The sequence below is a fragment of the Cyprinodon tularosa genome, unplaced genomic scaffold (assembly GCF_016077235.1).
Source record: "Cyprinodon tularosa strain WSP-4 unplaced genomic scaffold, ASM1607723v1 ctg73, whole genome shotgun sequence".
NCBI lineage: Eukaryota > Metazoa > Chordata > Actinopteri > Cyprinodontiformes > Cyprinodontidae > Cyprinodon > Cyprinodon tularosa.
Window position 1 is genome coordinate 1,612,798 of NW_024039485.1, and position 24,980 is coordinate 1,637,777.

The 24,980-nt window shown below is 39.2% G+C and overlaps 1 protein-coding gene across 1 annotated transcript in view; it reads right to left on the minus strand.

The window, feature by feature from the left end:
• Window positions 1-24,739, minus strand: part of zgc:158766 (uncharacterized protein LOC100009641 homolog) — a 38,736-nt gene extending 13,997 nt beyond the window's left edge. The window contains exons 1-17 of the mRNA XM_038269460.1: window positions 24,468-24,739; window positions 20,048-20,245; window positions 17,946-19,191; window positions 12,835-13,047; window positions 8,883-9,006; window positions 7,786-7,879; window positions 7,235-7,321; window positions 6,891-7,007; window positions 6,506-6,604; window positions 4,448-4,590; window positions 4,237-4,375; window positions 4,012-4,134; window positions 3,490-3,642; window positions 2,388-3,259; window positions 2,053-2,302; window positions 404-493; window positions 56-280 (exon numbers count right to left, since the gene is read on the minus strand). Of these exons, the coding sequence (XP_038125388.1) occupies window positions 56-280; window positions 404-493; window positions 2,053-2,302; window positions 2,388-3,259; window positions 3,490-3,642; window positions 4,012-4,134; window positions 4,237-4,375; window positions 4,448-4,590; window positions 6,506-6,604; window positions 6,891-7,007; window positions 7,235-7,321; window positions 7,786-7,879; window positions 8,883-9,006; window positions 12,835-13,047; window positions 17,946-19,191; window positions 20,048-20,245; window positions 24,468-24,536 (4,242 nt within the window). The 5' untranslated portion in view covers window positions 24,537-24,739. The remainder of the gene's footprint in view (window positions 1-55; window positions 281-403; window positions 494-2,052; window positions 2,303-2,387; window positions 3,260-3,489; window positions 3,643-4,011; window positions 4,135-4,236; window positions 4,376-4,447; window positions 4,591-6,505; window positions 6,605-6,890; window positions 7,008-7,234; window positions 7,322-7,785; window positions 7,880-8,882; window positions 9,007-12,834; window positions 13,048-17,945; window positions 19,192-20,047; window positions 20,246-24,467) is intronic.
• Window positions 24,740-24,980: the final 241 nt, after the last annotated feature.

Genomic DNA, 24,980 nt, shown 5'->3' on the forward strand with positions numbered 1-24,980 from the left:
ACCCCTAAGTTGGCTTAACGATATGGAGATGAGAGCAACACTCCTGAGGACTCACATCACAACCACGGATTGCATCCATAGCCAGTAGGTCATTCCCATGACGAAGCTGGAACTTCACCATCTCCTCTGCAGTGCGGAGATCACTCAGCTCCTGCTCCTGAGAGTAGCTGCACTCCTTTATCAGATCTTTGAGCAGCAGTGCATATTTGCTCATCCTCTGAATGGGCTTCAGCAGGTAGGATGCCAGGTCCATCTTATCTCCAAGCTCCAGCTGCTTATTCTGGATAAAGAAACAAAACTTTTTAATAACAGGTTTCTTTATTCATATGATAAAGTGAGCTGTACCTCGTGCCTTGGATCAGTCACTGTTTGAGGAATGTAACCAGGGCAGTTTGAAACGCACCTTAAAGAACTCATTGCCGTGGCTGCTGAGCAGAGCGTCTGACTGAGGCTTATTCTTGCTGTACAGAGCATACATTCCAAACTGAGCCTCCTGCAAACAACAGGAAACACTTACAATACCGTCTGCATCACTAAGTACACTGACATTTCATCTGACAGGCACAATGAAAGAAGAAAAACTAAGAATCACTAACAACAAAGAATATGCTGCCAAGTGCCGAAAATATACTGCTGAATGAATCAAAATATTCATTCAGTCTTTAGAAATGTAGAAATTGTATATGATTACATCATAAAATCTACTAATGCCTGGAACTTTACACTGGATTTCGAAAACTAAAGATAAAAATTTAAAACTTCAAGGCTGCACAAAAAATAAAACAAAATGTTGTAAAAAAAATAAAATAAAAATAGAAGCTGAGAAAAATGAGAGTGAATCTTAAAATAAGAAATGGATTAAGAATGGATTAAGGATTAAAAATAAAGAGAATTAAATTTAAAATCATCAAGAAAAAAAAGCATAAAAAAATTAAAAGGCTAGCAATGAAAAATATGAAAAGAAATAACATTATTATTGCTACCACAACTAGTATTGATAAAGATGAGAAGATATCCTTATTGTTGCCTTCATTTAATTTCCTTTAAAAAGGTTAAACCAACATCTTATATAAAATTGTTCATATCAGGTTTTCAAACACAAATATTGAAAATAATAAATAAAAATAGACAAGATAAACATTACATGGTTTTTGTTGTAAAATGAGACCCAAGCTTTTAAACTCTAATGATAATAACAGTACTACCATAACTACAAATATTGATAATGATCAAGAGAATATCTCTTCATTGTCACATTTATTAATTTGCAAAAGGAAAATCTACTTAAATCTATAAAAGTTATTTATGACAGATTTTCAAATAAAAGTATAACAATAATAAAAAATTTACAACATAAATTTTGCATGCTCATTTTTGAATGATTAGGTTCAGAGTTAAAAGGGAAGCTTAAAAGATCCAAATTAATATATTTCCTCCTACGTATATTTTATTGTCGTTATATTTCTACTTTTTTCATTATGATTTATAAAGGGTTGAATATTAGATTTCATTTTTGTTTTTACTATTTTTGCAAAGATGATTATAGTGCAGTAGAGGAAGTTTTGGCCATAATTTTTCCTTTTATGGCATCAATCGATACGTGCGTGATTTGGCCGATTCCTTTGTGCATTCAGCAGCCATGCCCTAAGATCACATGAAGAACATGTATGATGTTAAATTCCTTTTCCCTCCATCCATTGTTAATATTTGTTTGATTTGTTAATAAATATTTCTATTTTGTTTAAACTGAGATTTCTGTAACATTTATCATCACCAATATCGGTTGTAAGAATCGCCCCCAAAATATTTCCAGCACAGAATAATCGACACCCGTATCTGCCCAAAGAATACCTGCATCGGTCGATTTCTGTAGTGCCACAATCCTAAACTGCTACAGTTTCAGTTTTTTTGTACATTCTTTTTTGAATGTTTAATATATTTAAAGGGGTCAAAAAAGTTTTATCCTTCTGCTAAACATCTTAGACTTGATTAAACACTAATGCATGTTATCTCATGTCAACACGGGTTACTGCATATGAGGCCTCTACTCACGTGTCTCAGGAAACAGCTGCTGATGCTCAGTGGGGAGTGAGCGCTTGCCTCCAGCTCCTTTAGGAAGTACTGGCTGTGGAAGTCACACAATTTTTCCAGGTTCCCAAAAATGATGCTGCGCTTCCCTCGCAGGTCCTGAGGCAAGTCAAGGCGCCCCATCTCAGGGAAATAGTGCTCTATGATGTAGCTGAGGGAACGTACATACTCCCTCTCTGTGGAAATCATTTCATCCATGATGTGCTGAACTTTACTGGGGAACACAAAGAGATGCAAAATAAGCACAGATTGGAACTTTTTCATTTTTGATTCCTACAAAATCTGGTTTATTGGCCCACCTGCTCTGTTTCTTGCCATCTCCTTCACTGCGTCTGTTGTGTGTCCTGGAAGGTGTGGACATGCTACGGCTGCGTCCTAAAGCAGGACTGGTCACGTCGGGTCTCAGCAGCTTCTTCTCTGCTGACACATTATTTGCGACCTCCAAACCCTTAATGTAGACCCCCGTGTAGCCGTGAATGTGGCTGACGTCAGAGTGGCCGCCGTCTCTCGGGGTCAGCTCATAGCTCACGGTCTTCTTCATGATCTTCTTCATTGGGTGCTTTCGAAGCCGAGTGGCCTTGGAGTATACGGGCTCCGAGTGGCAGGAGATGGTCGAGTCGATGGTGCAGTCGCTGTCAGTGTCCTCCAGGGTGCATGAGCTCTGCCCCAGCTTGTTCTCTCGGTCGCTTGGGAAAGTGAAGTGCGATGGAGATGAGATAGAGCCTGATGGGCTCCTGGAAAAAGCCTCAGCAGAGAGATTTTTACTGTCCTCAAATGTAAGTGAGGTGATAGCTCCAGGTAAGTGCAGACATCCATTAGCTCCGGGCCGTTCTGGGGTTGCCACGCAGCTCTCTGCGGTGGGTAGGGGACCCCCCGTTTTCACAGTGTTTGGGTCCTGGGATGACAACAGGGCTTTAGCCAAGGTCCCTTCCAGCTGCTGTTTGGTCTGCTGACATTTGTGCCACACTGAGTTCCACTGCTGCAGCTGCTGGGGGCACTCCAGAGAGAGCACCATGTTATTAAGAGTGCTGAAGTTGTCCACTGAGAACTTAGATGCTTCTTTGCAGTAATCCTGCAAGATTTTCACCACAGACGGCGAAAATCTCTGGTCAGAGCCATCGAGACCCAGCTGATGGAAATAATCCTGACAGTGTTCTATCCACTTCTGGGCCTACGGAAGTGAAAGAGGGAATTTCATTTGAACAGAATTATCATCTCAAAATGACATGACATTCCTTTGATGATGTAAAAAAAAAGGCAAAAAAAAACAAAACAAAGAAACCTGTACCATTTCCAGTTAGCATATAGTGAAATAGATGTAAAGATATTTATTATGCCTAAAAAAAATCCTCTGATCATCATATCAAGTTTAATTAAAAAGTTGTTGTTTTTGAAACTCACCGAGTCATAGAACTCATACAGGTTTGTTAGGGTTTCCAACTTAGCCTTCCTCTCCTGTACTCTGCTTAAGATAGACCCAAGATGTTGTTTAACGTTGCACACAGCTGAGTCTGGAGGGGACCTGGGGTACTGCTTTAGGAGCCTCGTCTGGTGCTGTCAAGAAAAAATAAACACCTATTTAGCTTTAAAGAGAAAGTTTGGGTTCTTCAAGTTTGCTTTTACTAAAAGATGAATAGTCAGTATAATACATGCTGCTGGCAGCAGTTGGTAGGACCTCAGTTTGGAGAATCAAAAAAATGCAATGATAGGTCTGAAGCTAAGGGCTTGTCTGTCTGGGAGACTAGCCAATAAACCTTTATTTTATTATTATTATTTTGATTAAATTCTTTCCTCTAACCATTTACACCCAAACATCTGTTTACTGAGACTACAAGTAGGATTTGTAAAAGTTAAGCTGCCAGAAACATCAATGACACATTTAGTGGCATATTGGCATTAACCTGATCTTAATCTTTTTTTTACCTCTGACTCCTCTAGAAACTGCTCCAAACTTTCTCTCATCTCTTTTATTTTGTCTGTAGAAAGAGTTACAGATTCCAGGGGTAGAAGTTGCTTCTCTCCCTCTATGCTGAACCATCGCTTTACCTAGAAAAAAAAAAAAAAAACAGATTCATTATCCATTTTTTATCCAAAGGAGAGACAATCTTAGGTCCCATTATAAGGACACATGTCTGAGTCTGAACTCACCTGTTGTGTCTGCTCCTCAAAATTGCAAACCTCCAGCAGTTTTTCCAATTCTTTCTGTGACTTGTTGGACAGAATCACAAGTTTATGAACCTCTTCATCTACTTGGTTGTAGAGTCCATTCAACATCTCAACTGGATCTCTGAAATACAGAACCAATACTATAAGTTACTGAATTTTTCACCAGGTTCCAAGTGCTCCTGTCTCACTGTACCTGTAGTTTTCATTGTCACAGGCCTCTTCCTTTCTGATGCGGGCGAGGACAGTGCCTCCTTCCAGACGCAGTCTGTTCAGATGGGTGTCATCCAGTACACTCTTCATGAGATGCTTCTGCTGCTCTAACACCTCAGACACCTCCTGATTTAACATAAAGTGGCAGACAAATGGATTTCACAAAGGGATTTATGTTCAGAACTTTGCTCTATGTTTAGTCACAGTTTCCTTAATTATCTTGAGTTTACCTTATCCTGGTTACATGGTTTATTGCTGCTTGCATGACATGTATAGATTTAGCACCCTGAAGAACTATTCAGGCCTTGAGTGTTTTTTCTAATTTCTTTTCTTGCTATAACACAAATATCAGTATATTTACATAGTGTATGTTTATGCAGCCCATTTACACTAAATTAAGTTTTTGTCCAAATCAGTCTTAACACAGATTTCCCTCTTTGATAACATGCAAAAATACTCTGATATGAACAGTTCCCATTCTATCGTAGCTATGGGTATATAAGTAGGGTTGTTTTCTTGCTTCTCTAGTCTGATGTTGTTTAATTCTGTTAACACATCTCTAAAAAAGGAAAACCATCCTCCATACAGCAGGTAGCTGCCACTGTCATGTTTCCCAGTTGGTGTGTTCTTGGTGAAATATGGTTTTAGTTTTTCTCCCCATGTGGTGGTTTGCTTATAAAAACAAATTTAAGCAGGAATGAAGTTGTTTTTTGTTGTTGTTGTTGTTTTTTTACCAATAACTTTCTTCCTATCACTTGTCTGAAAACATGGAACTCATATTTAACAAGTTGGAGTGAAGAAATCTCAGAGGGTAATGCATTCCAGATTCCTACTTCTAGAACCTTCCTAATGGTCACTGCCTCTGTTACAGCACTAAAAATAGCTACGTTTTCATGGACACAATTATCGGATTGAAGGCCTAAACAGATTCAAAACGTTCAATGAAATTATGTAACTAAAAGAAAAATATTCCGATTCGGTCAGATCAGAAAGAAATTCTGAGAGATATTTTCCCATCGCCTTTCTTATTTGCATTTATGTAAACACCCATATGGATCTTTGAATTAAAATAATTTCCACTGTTTATACCTGTGGATTAACATGCCATCCTGCCCTTTACTCCTATAGCGAAGCAGTGTTTGCTTAGCTCACCATAATGATAAAAAAATTGTATGCACTGAAGAAAACGAAATGTGCTGGGCAGGCGGAAAGAGCAGCTAAAGTTGAGGATGAGTGGACAAGGAGTTTGTTTACAAAACAGGTAGCTTCTTCTACTACTAAAGCTTTTCCAGAAAATTAGACAGATCCGCTCGTGCTTAAATGATTTAATCTGATTAAACACTTGGTACATGTACACATCTCATGACTGGATGATTTTATTTAGTGTTCATGGGAAATTTTCTGCATGTAAACGTAGCTTTTGACAAACACACTGTCCTACACAATATAATGTGCACATACTGTACACAGCACTGAAATACATTATCCTGTAAACAAGTGACCTCTGAACGACTTATCTATTATTCCTTCTCTATCTCTCTCTCTCTTTATATATATAGCATAGAAGTAGGAAGCTTTAACTTCAGAGGACTAATGGGTGCACAATAATCCTCTCTCGGTTTGGAGGGACGTCGTCTCCTGGCAGGTTGACAGCTGAACCTGCTTTGCACTTATAAGGAGTCTAATAATTGGTTTCTTGGTTTTTCATGATGTCGTTTGTGCTCTGATTTTCTTTAACAGACCTCTGAGACCTTCCCAGAACAGCTGCATTAATCCATAAGATCTAAATCCAAATCAGAAAGACTGCTTTCTTACTTTTTGATTTCTGATATTTTGAGTTAAGTTTGTCTTTGAAAGAAAAAATCCCAATAAAACACATTAAAAGTGGGTTTCAAATTGACTCAATTTAAAGACATTCAAGGGTTGTGAATTTGTGGGACAATGTAAAGTTGTAGTAAAGTTGAGGTTAAAGAATGTGATATATAAATTAGATTTCCAAATGTATCACAAAGCTTCTCTTGTATCCACAGGGCTGCCTTACCTTAGATGTCTTGAGGTCTCCAGCAACACTTAGTGTTCTGATAGACTCCTGGAGGAAACAAATAGCCGCCCTACAGCTACTGGCAAACGGTTCAATTTTCTGCCGGGAAAAGAAAACGAAACAACCAGAGATTGTGATGGATTATTATCATAAACAGTAAAACAGAACTATTGACTCAGGTGAAACCAATCATGCCTCGACAAGCTCGCGGGTCTTTGTCTGTAACTGTACGCCACTTTGGCTGTCTAAATAATCTTTCTATGCAAATAAAAATTTACAATACAAGCGAGAAAAGAAACATTTAGGCCTCTTCAGCCTCATAAAACCAGGTGCACGAATATGTTTATGATTCTAGCAACAGCAAAAGTGCCTGCATCAGTCCCACCTGTCTGAAGCTGATCCAGTGGTTGTGGTCATAAAGATAGGTGCCCTCCAGGTCTCGTGTCAGCTGGGTTTGGTCGATGTGCTTCAGCAGTGCCTTCAGGGATGAGAGCGCCTCAGTCTGTGCCAAAGAGAAGGAAAAAAAAAAGGTCTACGTCAAAGTATGCCGCTCGTATGTTTTCCTCAGAGAAACAGCAGATTTAAATGCCTGCAGGCCGATTCCTGCACAGCGCTAATCTCAGTCATCAGGGCATGTAGTAAAAAGATAAAAGAGTAACAAATAAATTTTAGGCTCATTTAGAAAAGCCAGCATAATAGAATTGGTCAGACTTTTCATGTTACTTTTACCTGAACGCCGATGTCTCGGTCCAGTTTGGCTGATCCGTCTTTGTCCACCAATAACAGAACTGAATAAAGTGCATCTGGGGCTAATGCCTGATAAAAACAAGAACAAAGAGTTTTATGCTTCTAATAAACAGAATAAACCGAAACCCCATATAACAATAAGCTAAAAAAAAGGAAAAAACAATGTAAGATGACAGAGAAAAGCCCAACCATAACATGATGATATGTATCTTTTGGCTTTAGCTGCAGCAAACCAGCTCCCAGCTGGTGGTTAGACACAGACAAGTAAAGACAGGCCTCGGCGAGAGAGCCCTGAGGTCAGACATTTTTTTAAAAATATGTCTTGGAAGTACAGAGACCATACACTTTAAGGTGTGCCTCTTCAAAAAAATTCAAAAACCCAAACCGCACCGTGTCGGAGGCTGAGAGGCAGAACAATAGCAAAAATGTAAGAAATAAGATGGAATCGTGGTGGAGTGTTTTAGCAGGGCGGAGAGAAAAAGAGCTTTTGGGCGTGTTGGAGGGTAATTGCATGCTTTCCACAGAGGGCTCACCTGAAATTCAAACAGAGATTCCAACAGAGCTGGGACAGGCGACTGCCTTCTGCTGTCTATTACAACAGCCAGACCTTGATCCCGCCTCTCTTTCCTAAAACAAAACAATACAGTTAGTGTGCAGCTTTTCTCCTTTTCTTAAGAAAAAGACAGGCAGTGCACTGCAGAAAATAGAAATCTAGGTCAGTCAATTTTCTGAAAATACGTGCATTTTTTTCTTGAATTGAACAGATTAGGGAGACACTTGTCAATGGAATAAGACAATTTAGATTTAAAATAAGAAAAGCGACTGCAGTCTCTTTTTTGAAGTGCATAATGTAATAAAAAAATATCAGATTTTTTAATTTTAAGGGTAAATATTGTTGTTTCAATTGCAGGTCATCTCATTTATCTACTCAAATTAAATATGAATTAATACTCTTACTTTAGGAAATTATTACTGATTTATTTTTTTTAGATAATATTTGCAGTGTGCAATGCTGCACTCCAAAAACAATCTTAAAAAGAGTAAAATAATTCTTCAAATAAGTATTTTATAATAGATATTTACCCTTGATTTGAGTAGATAAATAAGATGATCTTTCAATGGAATGAGTATGTTTAGCCTTAAAATAAGACATATATTATGCAATTAAGATCTGAGACTGGCCCTGTGATGGACTGGCAACCTGTCCAGGGTGTACCCCGCCTCTCGCCCATTGACAGCTGGAGATAGGCACCAGCACCCCTTACGACCCCACTTGGGATTAAGCGTGTAAAGAAAATGGATGGATGGATGGATGGATGGATGGAAGTTTGTTTTTTTTGTATTTTAAATGTAAATTTTCTTATTCCATTGACAAAGTGTCTCACTTACCTGCTAATTCAAGAAAAAATGCACTTAATTTAAGGAAAATGTACTTATTTAGATTTAAGTATGTTAAACTTTTTACAAGTGTAAATATCGGAATTCTATAACAACAGGTGTGGAAAGGCAGTAACAACTGTATGAGCTGCAAAAGAGCCAATTTGTATAGAGGCAATGAATTTTCATTTGTAGTTGGTACAACTATCTGGTTAGGTTCAATAGTGAAATAACCCAAACACGTGTGACATACCTCAGCGTTGAGTGGTAATAGCCCAGTAAACATGTTACATCGCTGACTGTGCATGTCTCACTCGCCCACACCTGAGCTCTTGTGCACACCTGCAGCACTGGTCTCCCCCCACGGTCTCGGTTTCCTGGCAGAAAGAAAATGTGACTCAGCATATTTAGTTGGGATTTCCTGTAATCGATCGACAGCAAAATAGTGCTTAGTAGTAGTGTTGTATGAGGAAAATTATAAATGGTTCTCAAAATAACTCTGAGATTAATATGTATCAATCCCATTTACTCTGACACCCCTCAATGAAATCCAGTGCATCCTATTGCCTTGATATTCCACTTTAATAGTCTATTAGTGCCTAACAGGCAAAGGGGCGCACCAGACAAGTCAGCAATCAAATTGCAGATATTTAAAGAGGGTTTTAGTTAGGGTTTGACATCTTTCAAGTATTAAAAAACTACAGATAAAATAAGAAATGTCCTTCCAATTAAAATGACAGCCAAACAACTGAGACATAGAAGAATAACCCTTCTCATAGAACCAGAGGTACAAAGGAACCACAAGGCAACAAAACATGCAATCCAATACTGCAAGGGATTAAACACAGGTACAAGCCACCACAGTTTTTTTTTTTTTTGCCTAAATTTCTTATAAAAACCTGAGTTTTAGCTTGCAATGCCACAAAATATCAGAAAATTTAACAGGCATTACTGTAGTACTGTGTAGAATATTCGCATATTATATAGTGCAGTTGGTGAATAAAAACAAACAAACCAACAAGTAGCATATAACTATGTCATGAAAGTCACTTCTTAAAACTGGAAGAAAATCCAGCATTTCAGAAAGTTCAAAATGCAAAACGAGAAAGTTCTGAAGAGTGCCTACATCTAAGAGGAGGAAATAAAAAGATCCTAACTAATTAACATCTCTGTTGGATAATGTCTCTGCATGAAGCTGTTGCAGAACTGGAAAGCTCCTTCGGTGACAAACTGCTGCACCCTAAATGCACCAGGGAGCGTTATCACACATCCTTCCTCCTAGCAGCTGTTGTTACATTTATGCTGATTTTTGCACAGTTTCTATCTTAGTTAAATAACATGCTTCTGTCATTTGTGCAAATCTCTGATTTTACAGCTATTTTCAAAAATCCATTACTTTGAAAAATGTCCACCGCTGTATGTTGTTATTTATTCTCCAGGTGTATTTATATTGTATAAAGACTTTACGTTACAGTGTTTTATTTATTTTTTATTTTTTACTCTTCAGTATTATGTTATTTTTATAAATTTTATATAGTTCCACATTTGTGTGACCACTTTTACAATAATTTTTTGCTGCTGTAAACACCAGAATTTTCCCATTGTGGGACAATAAAGAGATTGTCTATTATATTCTAAAGTCTAGAGGTGGAGAAATTAACTAACTTAGCCTTTATTTCTGCCTATTGAACACACAGAAACTGAAATATGTAAAATATTTCCAATGGAAAATGGGTCTTCCGCATGTTTTCTTTTCTCTCTCTCTTTCGGCGACAATGTTTTCAAGTTAGTTGCACTAAAAAGAAGACAATGTGCTGTGGCCTTTACTGGCCTGGAGAAAAAAAATCAGTCCATTGCTTCCAAGAAAAGGAAAGGACTTTTAAAATCTGGACTTAAAGCTACAGTGTGTAATAATTACAGGGATATACAGTCAGAAATGTAATATATTATACATAACTATGTTATTTATCATCATCTACGAGCTCAGCCTCTTAACCTTAATATTTGCGTTGCCTTAGAATTCATAATTTATAATTACATAGGAGCGGGTCTCGCAGCCATGGAGGCAGACATCTTTGCGCTACGGCAGCGCAGAGGCAACAAACTAGCGATTGCGAGATCGCCCATTACGCTCGAAAGTAACTACGGCAAGTTGAGAGAGATGAACTGAGACGGTACTGAACAATAGATGGCAGTATTTAAATTATCTATGTAAACAAACCTCATCACTTGAGAAGGTAGGTGATGCGGACGTCGTGGAAGACATTTTGTCCCGTAACGCTCGCCGTACTGTTGGGGGGGAGAAGCGGTGGGGGGGAGATGTTCATGTTGCTGCGGTCTGCAGTCTGAACATTAGATGTCACTAAAAATTACACACTGTAGCTTTAAGGCCAAGAACAAGAGCAAAATCGCTAATTTGTGCAACAACAGCACTTAACTTTTAACTGATCGCTCACTGTATGTATGTAATGTTTTCCAAAAGTTCAAGTCCAACATATTAATGGGAATCAATTTTAATTAAAGAATTAGGTCAATAGTGATAACATTGGTCATTCTTATGTAACAAAAGAAATCAGACCATAACAGCCTTTTAAGCAGCTGGCTCTGTTTAATAATGAATGTAAAAACATGTAAAAGTTGTGTAAAAGGTGTCAGCTTAATTCTTAGGTATATATAGGGCTGAAACACGTAATTAATTGATTGTTGAAATAAGCGTCAACTAATTTAGTTATCGATTAATCGTTAACCAGAGTTTAGAGGCTGTAAATCAGGGATGTCAAAGTCAAATACACCAAGGGCCTAAAAAAACAAATTTTCTACAAGCCGAGTGCCGGACTGGTTAATTGTTTATTAAAACATATTGAAATGAACATAGCCTATTGAACCAACACCTAACACATTGTTTTAAAAAAACAAAATATTAATATCAATATAATTAATGAACTTTTATTATATTAATAAACTTATTAAAATAAATACATTAATGAAATTGCATGCATTGTAAATTATGTTTGGATTGTTTTGGTTTTTGATTTCCTCCCTTTAACAATCCAAGCACACTGGGCTGAAGGAGGCGTGCACACTAACTGCGCTGTGCAATTGCTTCGCGCAGGTGTCAGCAGAGGCTGAATGAAGCCAAAATAAAAGGAGCCTGGATGGAAGGAGAGGGGAGCTGATCCTGCAGGTGATAGAGACAGACATGCTACCGAGCTTGGGGCAGGTGGGATCCGAACGCCAGGCACAGAATACCGGGAGGTAAACAAACGGCACAGTATGGGCAGGGATCCGTGCCTGTCTCGATCAGAGAATAATGCGGATCCCACCTCTCGCTCAGCAGCGAGTCCGTTTCTATCACCTGCAGGAGCTCCGATCCTTCCTCCATCCAGGCTCCTTTTATTTTGGCTTCAATCAGCCTCTGCAGACTGGATTGTTAAAGGGGAAAAAGCAAAAACCAAAACAATACAAACATGCAAAGGACAAAAAACAAATTAAAGTAAAATAAAAACACAATAATTTCTTTCCCTTGGGAATGTAGTGTTAGTGCGTGCAACACAGCCGCACCGACACTACATTCCCCACAATGCAACGGTAGCCCGCAAAGTCACAGCAGCGCGTACAAGCAGCCGTGGCCTGTGGGCCGGTTCTAATGGTAATTATATATCATCCAGGGGGCCAAAGATAAACAATTTGCAGGGAGGATCCTGCCTGCAGGCCTACCTTTGACATATGTGCTGTAAATCATACCTTTAGCTGACAGAACAGCCTACTTAGAGACCAAAGATTGTAAAAAAAATTTATAAATGTTTTATACATTTATGATGAAAATAAATATGTTTTATCCAGAAGTCCTCAAGTGGAAACGTTTTAGTTTCAACTGGTTTTAATTTTGTAAAACATCTTCTTTAAGGAAACTTTGGCCAGCCGATTATTAATCGATTAATCAGAAAAATAATCGACAGATTATTTAATTACAGACAGATTAATTGATTTGCAAAATAATCTTTAGTTGCAGCCCGAGGTAAATGAACATTTGGGCCTTTATTATGCCTAAATAATTCATTTCCATGTTCCATAATGATCAGTTATTGGACAGAAACATCTGCTGAATTTTTTTTTACAATTTCTACAACTGACTGCTGATCTCAACCACTTTAAAAGAAAGAGTTAAGGAAAGCCTAGCTATGAGAGAGTAAAGAGCTTCTTACCTGGTAAGATGACAGCTCCTGATGTGAGCAGCTCTTGATTAATTTCTGACATCAGTTTGGGAAAGGCTGAATTATAATCACAGGGAGCGTTCTGAGCACAACCAGGACTTAGAGTCATTCCATTTGCTGCTTTGTGACTGTGTGGAGTTTGTGATTCGTCAGACGTGGATTTATGCCTTCTAATGTCACTGCCAGTGCCGTCACTACGCTGACCTGTAGGAATAAACACAAACAGTGATTGATTCCATTGAGAGCTTCACCGTTGTTTGGACTATAAACTTCAATTAGAGGTTTCCCTTTCACAATCCTTTTTTACATAAAAGTAGTCGTTATCGGTGCAGAAATAGATGTTATCTATTAGTGAGTTCACCCTGAGTCACCATGGAGTCCAGATGTTTGGGTTTTCTGAGTCACAGGTAAGTCTGAAGTTATTAGACCTTCATATTTTCACCTTCTCTTCTCCAACCCAGTCTACCCGGAGGCTCTGTCATCAGGAATGATGGTCTGACATTCCCATGTGGTTCAACATGTTACAGCCTTAATCCAGTTCCCAAGGCAGCAAACAGACTGCAAACATCATCCTAACTACCTCACTTAGTGGACGTTTACTTCACAGCAAAAACATTGCATTAAAAAAACATCAACAGTGATAGAAGAGCTATAGATAGATTTACTATATACAATTATTATATTGCTAAATAGTTTTTTTTACACAATAAGAGCTGACTCAAGTTCCCTAGTGTTGGTGTATTAATTAGAGTTGATCGGCCAAACAAACTTAAATAAATTATAAAATGTATAAAAGTTTAACTTTAGAAATAGTGGTATTTATCAATGTCTTTCTGACTTTTATTTTCCATCCAGATTTTCACTTTGTTTTTGTTTTTTGTATGTTTTTTGGAGGGTTACATGAAGGAAGATCTAAACAACTTGAGTATAACACCAACGCATTTCAAGCTTAATCTCAAAGGATAAGCTACCCCATGTTGGAGCTCATGAAATTGATCTAGGACCCTGAGCAAGACCCTTAACCCCAGACTGCTCCCTGGGCACCGCACAATGGCAGCCCACTGCTCCCAAAGGGAATGGGTTAAATGCAGAGAGTGAATTTCTTCATTGTGGGACAAGAAAGGATTTACAAAGAATTCTAATGCCAATGTGATGTTGTCGGTGAAACCATAGTTTTATGGTCTGTTAGATGAGAAATGGTGAAACTTACAGTATCAAAATAAAATAAAGCTGTCAACTCAACTTTAGCCCATTATGAGTCACGCCACAATTAACAGTAACTTTTTGCATTCTACACTGTATTTATTTATATATTTATTATTTCATTCTGATGAAAATTTTGATGTTTGACCCATCTTATGTTGATGTTTGAACCATCTTATTCCTGGCTTCATTAAAGGAAAATATATCCTTAATAATCAACTTTAGAGATTTTACATGCTTTTTTCCTATAATCTAGCCTTTTTTTAGTTGTGCTCTCAGTTTTTCACAAGCTTTCGATTTTTGAATAATAAACAACTTATGACAAAGTTAATCTTATGATATTTTATGATTCCATCTTGGTTTACAATATTTTCATTTGTCAGATTACATGCATCAAACTGCTCTTCACTGGTGACATCTTATTCTGACTGTAGTTATGGTTGGACTTTTGCTGGATTTTTCAATGTAATGTAACTTTAAACAAAAAAAATTGCATTTTTACTGCATTTGGCTCTTCTTCAAATTAAAAAAAGGAAACAATAAACATGCTCTACATTACCAGGTATATTTATTTTTGCAGTATTGTCATTCTGTTTCTTATAGAATAATAATAATAATAATAATAAAAAAATGTTAATAAGTTGAAACTATCTGTTTAATTACCCCAGGTAATTTGTTCATGAAGCCAGCCTGCTTTCATCTATTTTTAAGGAAATTTAGTCTTTTATCTCTGGGCTTAAGAGTTTTATCCGAATGAGAAAAGACAAATCCCACTTCTTTAATTCCCACATTATGACTTTCTATATTATACTCAAACAGAGATACTTTACACCAAAATTTGTCTTTCTATACAGCAACAGGTGGAAAAGGGGAAAGTTGAATTAATACATTTGAAGAATAATAGAAAAAAAATAGAAACAGCCTGTTAACTCTGTTATGCTCAGTTATATTTAATTAGAAGAACAATAAGCTTAATGTTTGGGTATGACAAAAATGTTTTGAAACTTTTTTTAAAATGTCATATTACCAGTTAAGGGCCATATCAATTTTGTTTATCTGCGATTTGATAGATGGCTGTTGTGTGTTGTCCTTTTAAAAGTACGGGGGCCTCTTGAAATGTCCTGCTGAGCTTTGCGACGGTAAACCCTCCCTGATCAGCTTCTATTGTCTTCAGACAGTTAGTGTATTTCCTGTGGAGCTGTGCTTGTGTTTGCTGCATGTTTCCTAAAACGCTTTGTTTCGAGAGGAAGTGACACGTTTCATCCTGTATTTCCTCAAAACGTAGTCTAAATATTAGATTATCATTATAAGAGATTGATCCCTGGTTATTTTTTTTTTTTAGCAGAGGTTGGGTAATAATACATGTTGGATATCACCATGGTTTAAAGCCATTTTCTTTCCATAGATCCCCAGTGGCTGCTTGTCTCACAAAGGACACTTTTGTAAAAGAGGGAAGCTATATGGGATCATTTCGTCCCCCAGCAACCCCAATGGTGTACAGCGTCATCTCATTGTAGGATGTAGGGGTCCCTATGGTCACTTTACAGGGTTTACAGAATCCTTTGTTGGCTTTGAATCTTTACTGTGAGAAATTCAACTCCGAAAGCTGATATATGTTTCCCTCTTGAGTACCGCCACAAATGCAAGAGTGATGAGCTTTAACTACAGCCTTTTAAATGATCAGTATTTCATTAGATAAATGTCTCCCTCGGTGATATTCTTGACTGCTGTCAGAGATTTAGCAGGTCGTGTTCACCTTTTAGTGCGTTTTTCACAATTCATGGAAGAACCAGATGAATTTATAAACAGTGTCATTTCAGAGGTTGGTATCTTCAAATCTCTGTTTTTCTGTGCCACCCATGGCAGACCGACAGAAAACAAAACAGACATATGGCGGCAAAGAAAACATAGGCTTCAGATCAAAACTTTTTTCCAGGGAAGGGCCATACCTGCCTCTCTAAACATGCCAAAGAACACAGAGTGTGGGTTTTAAAAAAAAGCAATCACTCATTAATGAGAGTATTAAAGCCCCAGAGACGTGGGCTGTCTCTACTCTGCCATCGGATGAACTGTTGCAACCAGTCCTGCTGCAGGGCATTCCTGCAAACCCTGCTATTAGTTTGAGGTTTGCATAAGCTCAGGGGGTATTATTTGATGAGTGATAAGTCATCATGATGTAAATAGTGTTAGAGAAAGCAAAGCTTGTCAAGGAGTCATTATAGTCAGGAAAACAGGAGTAAAATTCCTCTGTTTAGGTCACAGATGCATAGTTTCTTAAATGGAAATGATTGCACAGATTTGTAAGATAGTTAGGTAAAGTTTTTAGCAGGGAGAAGAGGGTTTTGTGACTTAAGGGCAATTATCTTGTCAGGTATTAATGCACATTTCAGAACAGGATTTAGACTCAAAGCAAGGTGTACGTGAGGATAAAGGTGTAAATAAGGATAGCTCACAATAAACGGCAGTAACATGCCAATAGGAGAACAAGTCCCCTATCTTAATTTACCTTTTACCTTTTTTATTTTACTTGTGGCAAAATGAATTTATTTATGTTTTTGTGTTTTTTTTCAACAACCATATTGCTGTATTCTTTGCTCCAACTTTTTCTAACAATTTCCAAGGAAAACACTGAGCTTGATCTAGATGCTGGCGCCAAAAGGACTGGAAGTGGCACAGTCATTGCGTTTAACAGCTTTTTTAAAATAAATGGGTAAACTAGTAGCAGGGATTTTGGGTAAACTAATAGCAGGGAAAGCAGCTATAATACATTTTATAAATTTGGTCCAAAATGGATTGACACCAGTTGTACGCTTTCACGCTGAGGCAGAATACAACTACAACATTCAATCTATTTCATTGGGATGTATGTGACTGACCAACACAAAAATTTTAAAAACTTTTTAAGAATGGATCAAACAGCGACTTATGAGCTTAATGACTTTTTCCCTGACCTCTTTACTGTGTCCCTCGGTCTTCATCATGCTTTCCGCTCACTAATGCTCCCTGACAGGCCTTAAAGCTCTATAATATGGAGCAGGATTATTTATACAGAGATGAAATGGATTTAAACACATGTGGACTCTGTTTATACAATGGCTTATAAAGGAAATTTATTTGTTTATTTCTATTTAGTTGTCCTTTTCTATAAAGGGGAGATTCATGGTATCTCAAGGGAAAGCAGTCCAACATATTTATTGGAAGCAGAGTTTGAATGCATAGGACCTGATTTTATAAAGCCACCAAATATTAGATTCTCAGTCCTTTGAGCTGAACTACTGCAGAGAATAACTGTGTCTCTGCTGGTAACGTATGTCCTTTTCGAATACTTTATGATTATGCTCTTCTTTGCGTTGGTCTACAGTCTAAAAAGAGAATACAGCATCAACTTTAACAAATTGCTTTAATTTTACATCAAGTAACTAAATTAAGTCGATCCACCTTAATTTATTCAGTTTATAAATTAATAAATTAAACCATTCTAATTAAATTTGGCAGGATTTACCTGATTTGATTACTTGTTATAAACGGAAACAATTTATGTAGGTTGGAGATGCATTCTCGTTTTAGAGTATTTGGAATAGAATAGAACAGAATAGCATAGAACTTAATTGATCTCACAATGAAGAAATTTACTTGTTACATCATCTCTTATAAACAACAGGAGGTGCACAGAGGAGGAAAAGGTGCATGAAGTATATACAGTGCATTAATACATGACATTAAACAGCAATAAGTAGCACTGTAGTTAAGTCTACTCTGCTTACCTTCAGAGAGATATTAGTTCTCTGAATTTTAGAAAGAAAAAACATTGTGGAAAAATGTCACCCAACTTGCTGTGAAAATGTGAAAAAAATGCTTACTGGGAGTTAGTGAGGTTAAAATTGTACTTCAAGACATACCTGTGTCCTCTTTGCTGCTTCTCCTCTCATTCCCAGGTAACACAGCCTCCACATCCAGCTTCCCAAAGCGCAAGGCGTAACCGTTCATCAGTTTCTTGGGAGAAACACCCGTTGAGCCTCCAGAGGAGGATCGCTCTCTGTGGCCTTTAACCTGGCCTGCCTTGTTAGTCCTCTCCAGTGACTTAGAGCGTCGGTCTGCCCGCCTCTCAGCACTCCGTAGCCCCCTCTGTAGGTAAAATAGAGGCGTGTTGGGCCTGGACTCATCACCAGTGAGCCAACTTCGACTGCCAAACTTCCAGGTTAAATGTTCTCTGGGAGAGGTGCGGGTGTCAGGACTGCTCCCAGGTGTAACGGCTCGCTCTCTGGAGCCAGTGCTGTGTTCAGGGCTTTCCTCCAAAATGGATTCAGAGCTGGACCCGAGGGTCATTGGGTTCTGCAGGGCCTCCATGTAGGATTCCCTGAAACGTCTCCTGCTGCTTCCATTGGACCCAACTGAGTCTCTTGGGCGTCGTCGAAGGTCTGGATTAATGAGGTCTGTATCAAAGGAGAGCCTACTCAACCCCGATTCCCTTTTTTTTTCATCATTGTCCTCCTCTCCTCCTTCTTTACCACAATCCTCCACATGTCCCTCTATTTTAATGATTGGTGTTATAGGTTTTTCCCTAAAAATACTCTGGTTCTCACCGCTTGAGTCTGTGTGGTTTCTCTTTGGGGATGTGGGCTCTAGGAAGATGGAGTCAGCTCCCAGAGAGACCAGGGACTCTCTGGAGCTGCGATGGCTGTCCAGAGTCCCGGTGGAGCCGCTGGTGCTGCAGGTACTGAGATGGGCCCTGAAGCTGCCTCTGCTGCTGCAGCGAGCTTGCATGATGGCGTCCGCCGTGCTGTTGATGAACAGCGGATTAACCACGTTCTTCCACGGCGTCTTGAACACGACCGTACCAGTGGTGAGCAGGCAGTTCTGTAGAGGGTGCAGGTTTCGATCCCGTGTCACATTCTGCAGGAACTCAGCTGTGAAGACGCTGCCATACATGCTCTCTGGAATGGGGATCTCTGCGATGGCCTGCCCGCTGGCAGACAGGCATTTTATCACCAGCTTTGCAGCTTTGCGCCCTAAAGGAACTATCTGCAAGTAGAAATCCCCTTGCTTTAGTCGAACCTTATGCAGCGGCGCAAGTTGGAGGACAACTTTCTCGTGAATGCAGAGAGGCCACCCTTCGTGATAGAACAGCAGGCCTCTGAACCTCACCTGGGAGAAAGCAGAGGAATCAATTAAATTCCAATTTACTGAAACATGCTATCATTAGTAGTGGTTCATCTCCTAACATTTGAGCTCAATTCAATTTACATCCGCAAAGCTGTTCAAACACATGTTTAGCTGTAATGGAGAGGCAGGTTACTTTTACAGTACGCTCTGGATGAATCACTCTCTGCAATCATTCAGCTTAAGACAAAAAAAACCTGTCTGATCAAGCCTAGTTTCGCTGCCACTGCAGCACAAATCTCTGCTGTAGGGGGGCATTAACAGAAAAAAAAAAAGACAGACCCAAAAATTCAGCGCTCTAGCTTCTTTAATCTCTTATAAAAACCGAGGAAAAAGGCTGAGGAGGTGAGCTCCCCCTGAAAGCTCTCATATTGCCTGCAGTACAAAGACTCTCATGCATAGCTGGATGTTCTCAGGGGCCAGGCTTATGTGAAACTATTGCTCTGTGGCTATCGTCACAGTGTAATCAGAAGAGAGTAGAATACAGTGGAATAAAGTTACAGTGGTTTGGTCTAAAGAGTCCTAACTCAGTAGCAGTCAAAGTAAAAGAAATATTGAGTTTCACTCTGCACCCTTTTTCCTTCTATTTCTGTTTAAGGTCATTAATCAACTGTTTCTCAGTGCCTCATACTACTCAGCACAACTTTTCACCCTCAGCTGTATTGTTCAAGTCTTTTCCTCTTAAGTTTCATATTTCACATAAAACATAAGAAGGAAATCTGAGTCCATCAGTACAGCAGTAAGTCTCTGAAATAAATTATGCTCAAGGATATAGGTTAAGATCAATCACAGTGCCCAGTCTGAGATTCCTCCGTTTAACCGTGTCCAGTGAAGCACTCACGCAGCTCTCCTTTTGGATGATCTGCAGGATCCTTTTGGCAGGAATCAAGAAGTCAATGAGGCAGCGGAGGCCATCTCCACGGTACTGCCTCTCCACCACGCTGAAGAGCTGCCACAGGACAGTGGAAGCGGTGCCACTGAAGGGGCGGTACAACGCAGACAAGGTGCTCTGGATGCAGTTGTCCAAAGATTCTGCGTCCTGAGGAAAACATACAGAGGGTCTCTGTTAACACGGCTGTTAAAAGTTACATGTTTTTGTCAGCCTGCTTGGAAAAACACACATGTCAACACATCAACACATATGATTCACTCACTTTAATTCCTGTTCACACATGTCCTCTATTACAATGAATCTAATTAACTAGAAACATAGTTCAGCTTTCTCTATTGGATTTGTTGTATATGTGGAAATGTGTTGAACATATCCACATATACATCCTTCATGCAAAAGAATTTGCAGAAAGATTACAAAGGATCCAGATGATCTATCTATGCAAAGGTGTCAGTCAGAAGACTGATAGTGCAGGAGTGAACTCTTTATAATCTGCATATGACAATAATCTGCTGTAATTTCCATAAATCAAGGCTAAGGAGTAGAGTTGCAAGACAGAAGCATTTTTCTCTAAACAAAAAAAAAAAAAAAAAGATTATTGGCTAAAATCTATCTAATATTGTGGGAGAATGCTTTATGGTTACAAGTCAGAAGGATAATTAAGCACTAAAGAAGCGATTCACACAGCATCACCATACTAACATCAAAATATAGTAGTAGCAGGATCATTGGCTGGGGCTGGCTTTTCATTAGCAGGAAATGTTCTTTTTTTTTTTTTTTTTTTTGTCTATGCATGGATTCCAAACGGTTTTTTGTTGTTGTTTTTTTTACCCTAAACCTTCTTCAAGAAAGCGGAAGATGAAGAGGCACATAACTTTTTTAACAAATCAACAAAGAAAAACTTACTAGGAGGAAAGTAATAGTTTTCAAGCTTAACTTGACATTATCTGATTATTCTCTATATGCCTTAGCTACTAAACTAAAAATGGTATTAAAAAAAAGGTGATATACAAGGTAAAGTCTACAGGAAAACCCTGTACGACAAATCAAACAGTGCCTTTCAAAATGTAAGATGAACTGGTTTAAAACTTTTGCACAACAGACTATCTGCTAAGTATAGATATATAAAACTAAAGTATGAGCTGTAGGCACATGATTCCCTGTGCAGGATTAGCTGAGTAGTCAGGAAATTAGAGCATCCAAGCGACGGGAAACACCTGGTCGGAGTAACGTCACCGCCATCACATACAGACAACCAAACTGGAAAGTCCAGACTAGTCTGTTTTTTTTTAGGCGAGATTGTAATTCTGTAATAACAACAGGGTCATCACACATCATCATCAGACCCAAACGTGACCTCCACCACCACAATTCGCCACCGACAGATCATAAAATGTCCAACGCTGCTAGTTACAACCTGTCTGACGGTGAGAGGAGGCACTGGAGAATACTGAGGTCCTGAATGAGGCTGACCTGCAGTGTGGGTTGCTTTCATGGTTCACGCTGTGCCCTTCCGCGGATTAGCCACAGCCAAGGCCAAACATCGCACCCACTATCTGTCCTTCCTGAGTGGAACACAACAGTGGAATAGAGACATCTGTCTCCCACGATAAGCATCCAGATACAGTTCAACTGCAGGAAAAGTTAGACACCATAACAGCAGCACATTCAAGTGCAAGGCTTATAGTTTTTCACGCTACTGTCTCTGAAGCTTATATATTTACATGACAATACACATGCATAAAATGCGATCTAGAAATCAAGAGACACCCTTTAGAGTTTCAACCAGTTGGACAGCCTATGTTTTAGCCCTTTGTAGGATCTGTCCAGTTCGTCTGAGCAGCTCAACATCATCAATTAGAGGAGAGTGAGTATAATTCAGCTCATTTGGAGACAAGCTACGACCCTGCAACAAGGCCCTCATTGTTTACTCCTCCTCTCTAAGTGGCATGTGCTGTACAGTGCTGGTGCCCGGGAACAAAAACGCCTACTTCCATTAGCAGTCAGCTTGCTTTGGTGAGACAAAACATTTCTCTGGGCATTAGTCACTGTTGCGCCCAAGGGGAGAAGAATAAGGCAGCGTTTTTATTAGTGGTGAGCTAACAATAGGAGGAAAGCCCTTGCTAGGACTGACTGACAAGTTTGTCTTCAGGTTTCAAAGGAAAGAAAAAATGTGTTGGTGAAAGAAGAAGGGTTTTGAAGTACAGTTACTTAACAGAGTAGAAATGTGAGTTCATTTACAGTTCAGAGACAACTCATCGTGCAGGAGTGGCTCTATGTGCAAATCAACAAAATGCAACAAACTTAGAGAGCTTCAGAACATAATAATGATGATTCCCCATTAGCTCATCTCTCTGTAGGTAATACCTTTCAGAGTTTATAGGAAACTAAGCTTTTGCTCCTATCATCATCTTTGACCATAAAAAAAGAAAGAATAAAACATATCTGGATATCTAAAGTAAGTAAGTAAAGTAAGAGGACTGAGCACAGCCATCAAAGCTGGACTTCCCGTTCACTCCTAGCCACAGTGGAATGCAGTTGTGTGTATGTGTGTGTGTGTTTGTGTGTGTGTGTGTGTGTGTGTGTGTGTGTGTGTGTGTGTGTGTGTGTGTGTGTGTGTGTCTGGCTTGGGAGCTTTAGCCAGGATGGGAGCAAAGTGGGAAGTCCCACCCTTTTTGATGCCAGGTCTTTGTAAAACTACTGGCTATGTGATGAAGGGCCGAGGTGGTAATTGTTGGGTTTGAGTTCCAGGTGGGACGGTATCGTCTGAGCAGTGGGTAAAAACAGCTGTTTGCAAGGTGAACACACACAGCGAGAAGATGAAAGTAAAGCCTGAAGGAAAAATAGGACCTAAAATGTAACTCTATTTTCATTTTAGATACTTATTCTAGCATATTGCATCTTTAAGAGCAATTTAAAATAAAATTAAAGTAGTGTCCATAGGAGTGCATCAGTGAAACTAGGAAAATTGAGAGACACAGAGAGTCAAAGAGACAGAACACGAGGTGGTCACCGACACATTTAGTGGGTCACGGACACAAAAGACGTTGCCTACCAGGACTCCAGTGGAGCATGAAGTCACCAGGGGAGTGAAACGGGAGAGCCCCGAAGCCCTCATACTGGCTGCTGACTAACCAACCTGCTAACAGCCCTGAAAGGCAGCAGAGCCAATGAAAGCAGGCAGGATGCTCAGACATGCCCTGCTCTGCCAGGTGCCTGGATGCCAACAAAGGAGCCAGGTTAGACCCCCGGCATTGAGCAGCCCTTTTCAATTTAGATCTGCAATGATAGCTTTCAATGGCGACTTGCAAGAAGAAAGGCTGTAAACTATGTTATTCCTAAGCAAAAAAGGGAGGCTTCCAAATGTACTTATACCACTCAAAACATGGTGGTGGCAGCATCATGCATTTCTTTATATAGGAAATAAGTTAGCACCATTCATTCTCTATCCTCTAACTCAGAGCCGTGCTCCTCTTTTTGTTGATTGATCACATCAAATCTGGGTCATGAATCATGATACCATGAGAAAAAGTCAAAGTGATTTTAATGTTTAAGCCATATACTCAAAGTAATATTATTGGGTTACTTTTCCTGACAAGTTCCCACAGTATTTATCAGGAAGACTTGACTTATGTCTGCTGTTTGGAAATGATGACTTTTTCCAACAGGATGTAAACAGGACTGACAGGATGTAGTCCCCACAGAGACCCCACGATAGACACCATAAAAACACATGTTCTTCAAGTGTTCCATTATGGCTTTGTAAATAATAAGTTCTACAAGAAAGAGGAAAAGAGGTTCCTTTAACTGACCTAAGCTACCATGAGAGGTAACAATGGAGACAAAGGGGTCTCACAAACTCTGCTGATACCTTAGCAGGGTAAATATAGAATGTGTGCACTCCAAAAACAATTGAGGGGCTGATAAAAGAGCAACATCCCAGGGAGGAAGCAAATTTGAGACTGACTGCCTTCTCTTTGTAACAAAAAGTAATAGAACCCTCAAGCAGTAAGAAAATGTATATTTAAAAGAAGAAAATAGATGAAATTCAATGGATATTCATGTAAAGTGAAGAGTAGAGTAAATCAACTTCAGGCACAGGGGTGTTCCTCCTTCAGGTTCACATATTGCACGCTTAAAAAACTGAAAGGTATGTTTTGGCTACAGAGCAAGCAGTCAAAATATCAGCTGTCTGTGCATTGCTACAACAAAAACATCCATCTGGGGATTGTTTACAATCAGGCCTGGGCTGTAGTTATTAAACAGCATCAATTAAGCTGTGATTAAGACTAATTCAGAAAAAAAAAACAGGACAGAAAATGCTCCATAAAAGAATTATGTCTATAAAACTGATGTTTTAAGTTCATACCTTGATACTCAGGTAGTTATCACAGCTGCGAGACTTCGCTCGGGTGTGCATTTTCTCCTGAGACAGCATTTAGGCACCAGAAGAAAATCCAAAACATAAATAAATATTGTAATCAACTCCAGGATGCAGATCTGATCTTCTACGCTCATGATATCAACTGTTCCAGGGTCAGATCCATTTCTCCACCCCCAGTCTGCAGACTTTCTGCCTCTTTTCCTGCGTGCTGTGCAGTCGGCAGCTGGAGCAGACTAACTAAACTTCAGAGCGTGAGAGAGGCAGAGCGCTGGATTCCCTGTCGCTCACCCTCCCTTTCTTCTCCCAAAACAACTTCCCCCGCCCTGTTGCTACTGCTCCGCTACTGAAGCCTCCTCCAGCTGGACTAATGCAGCAACTTGCAGCTCATCACTCATGAAAAACATGCATTTAACTTAAAATGTTCGTTCCGAGCCATAACACTCAAACAGTAAGTGTGCATCAGACTCTGACCAGCTCTGCTGTGAACTCCCCCACACA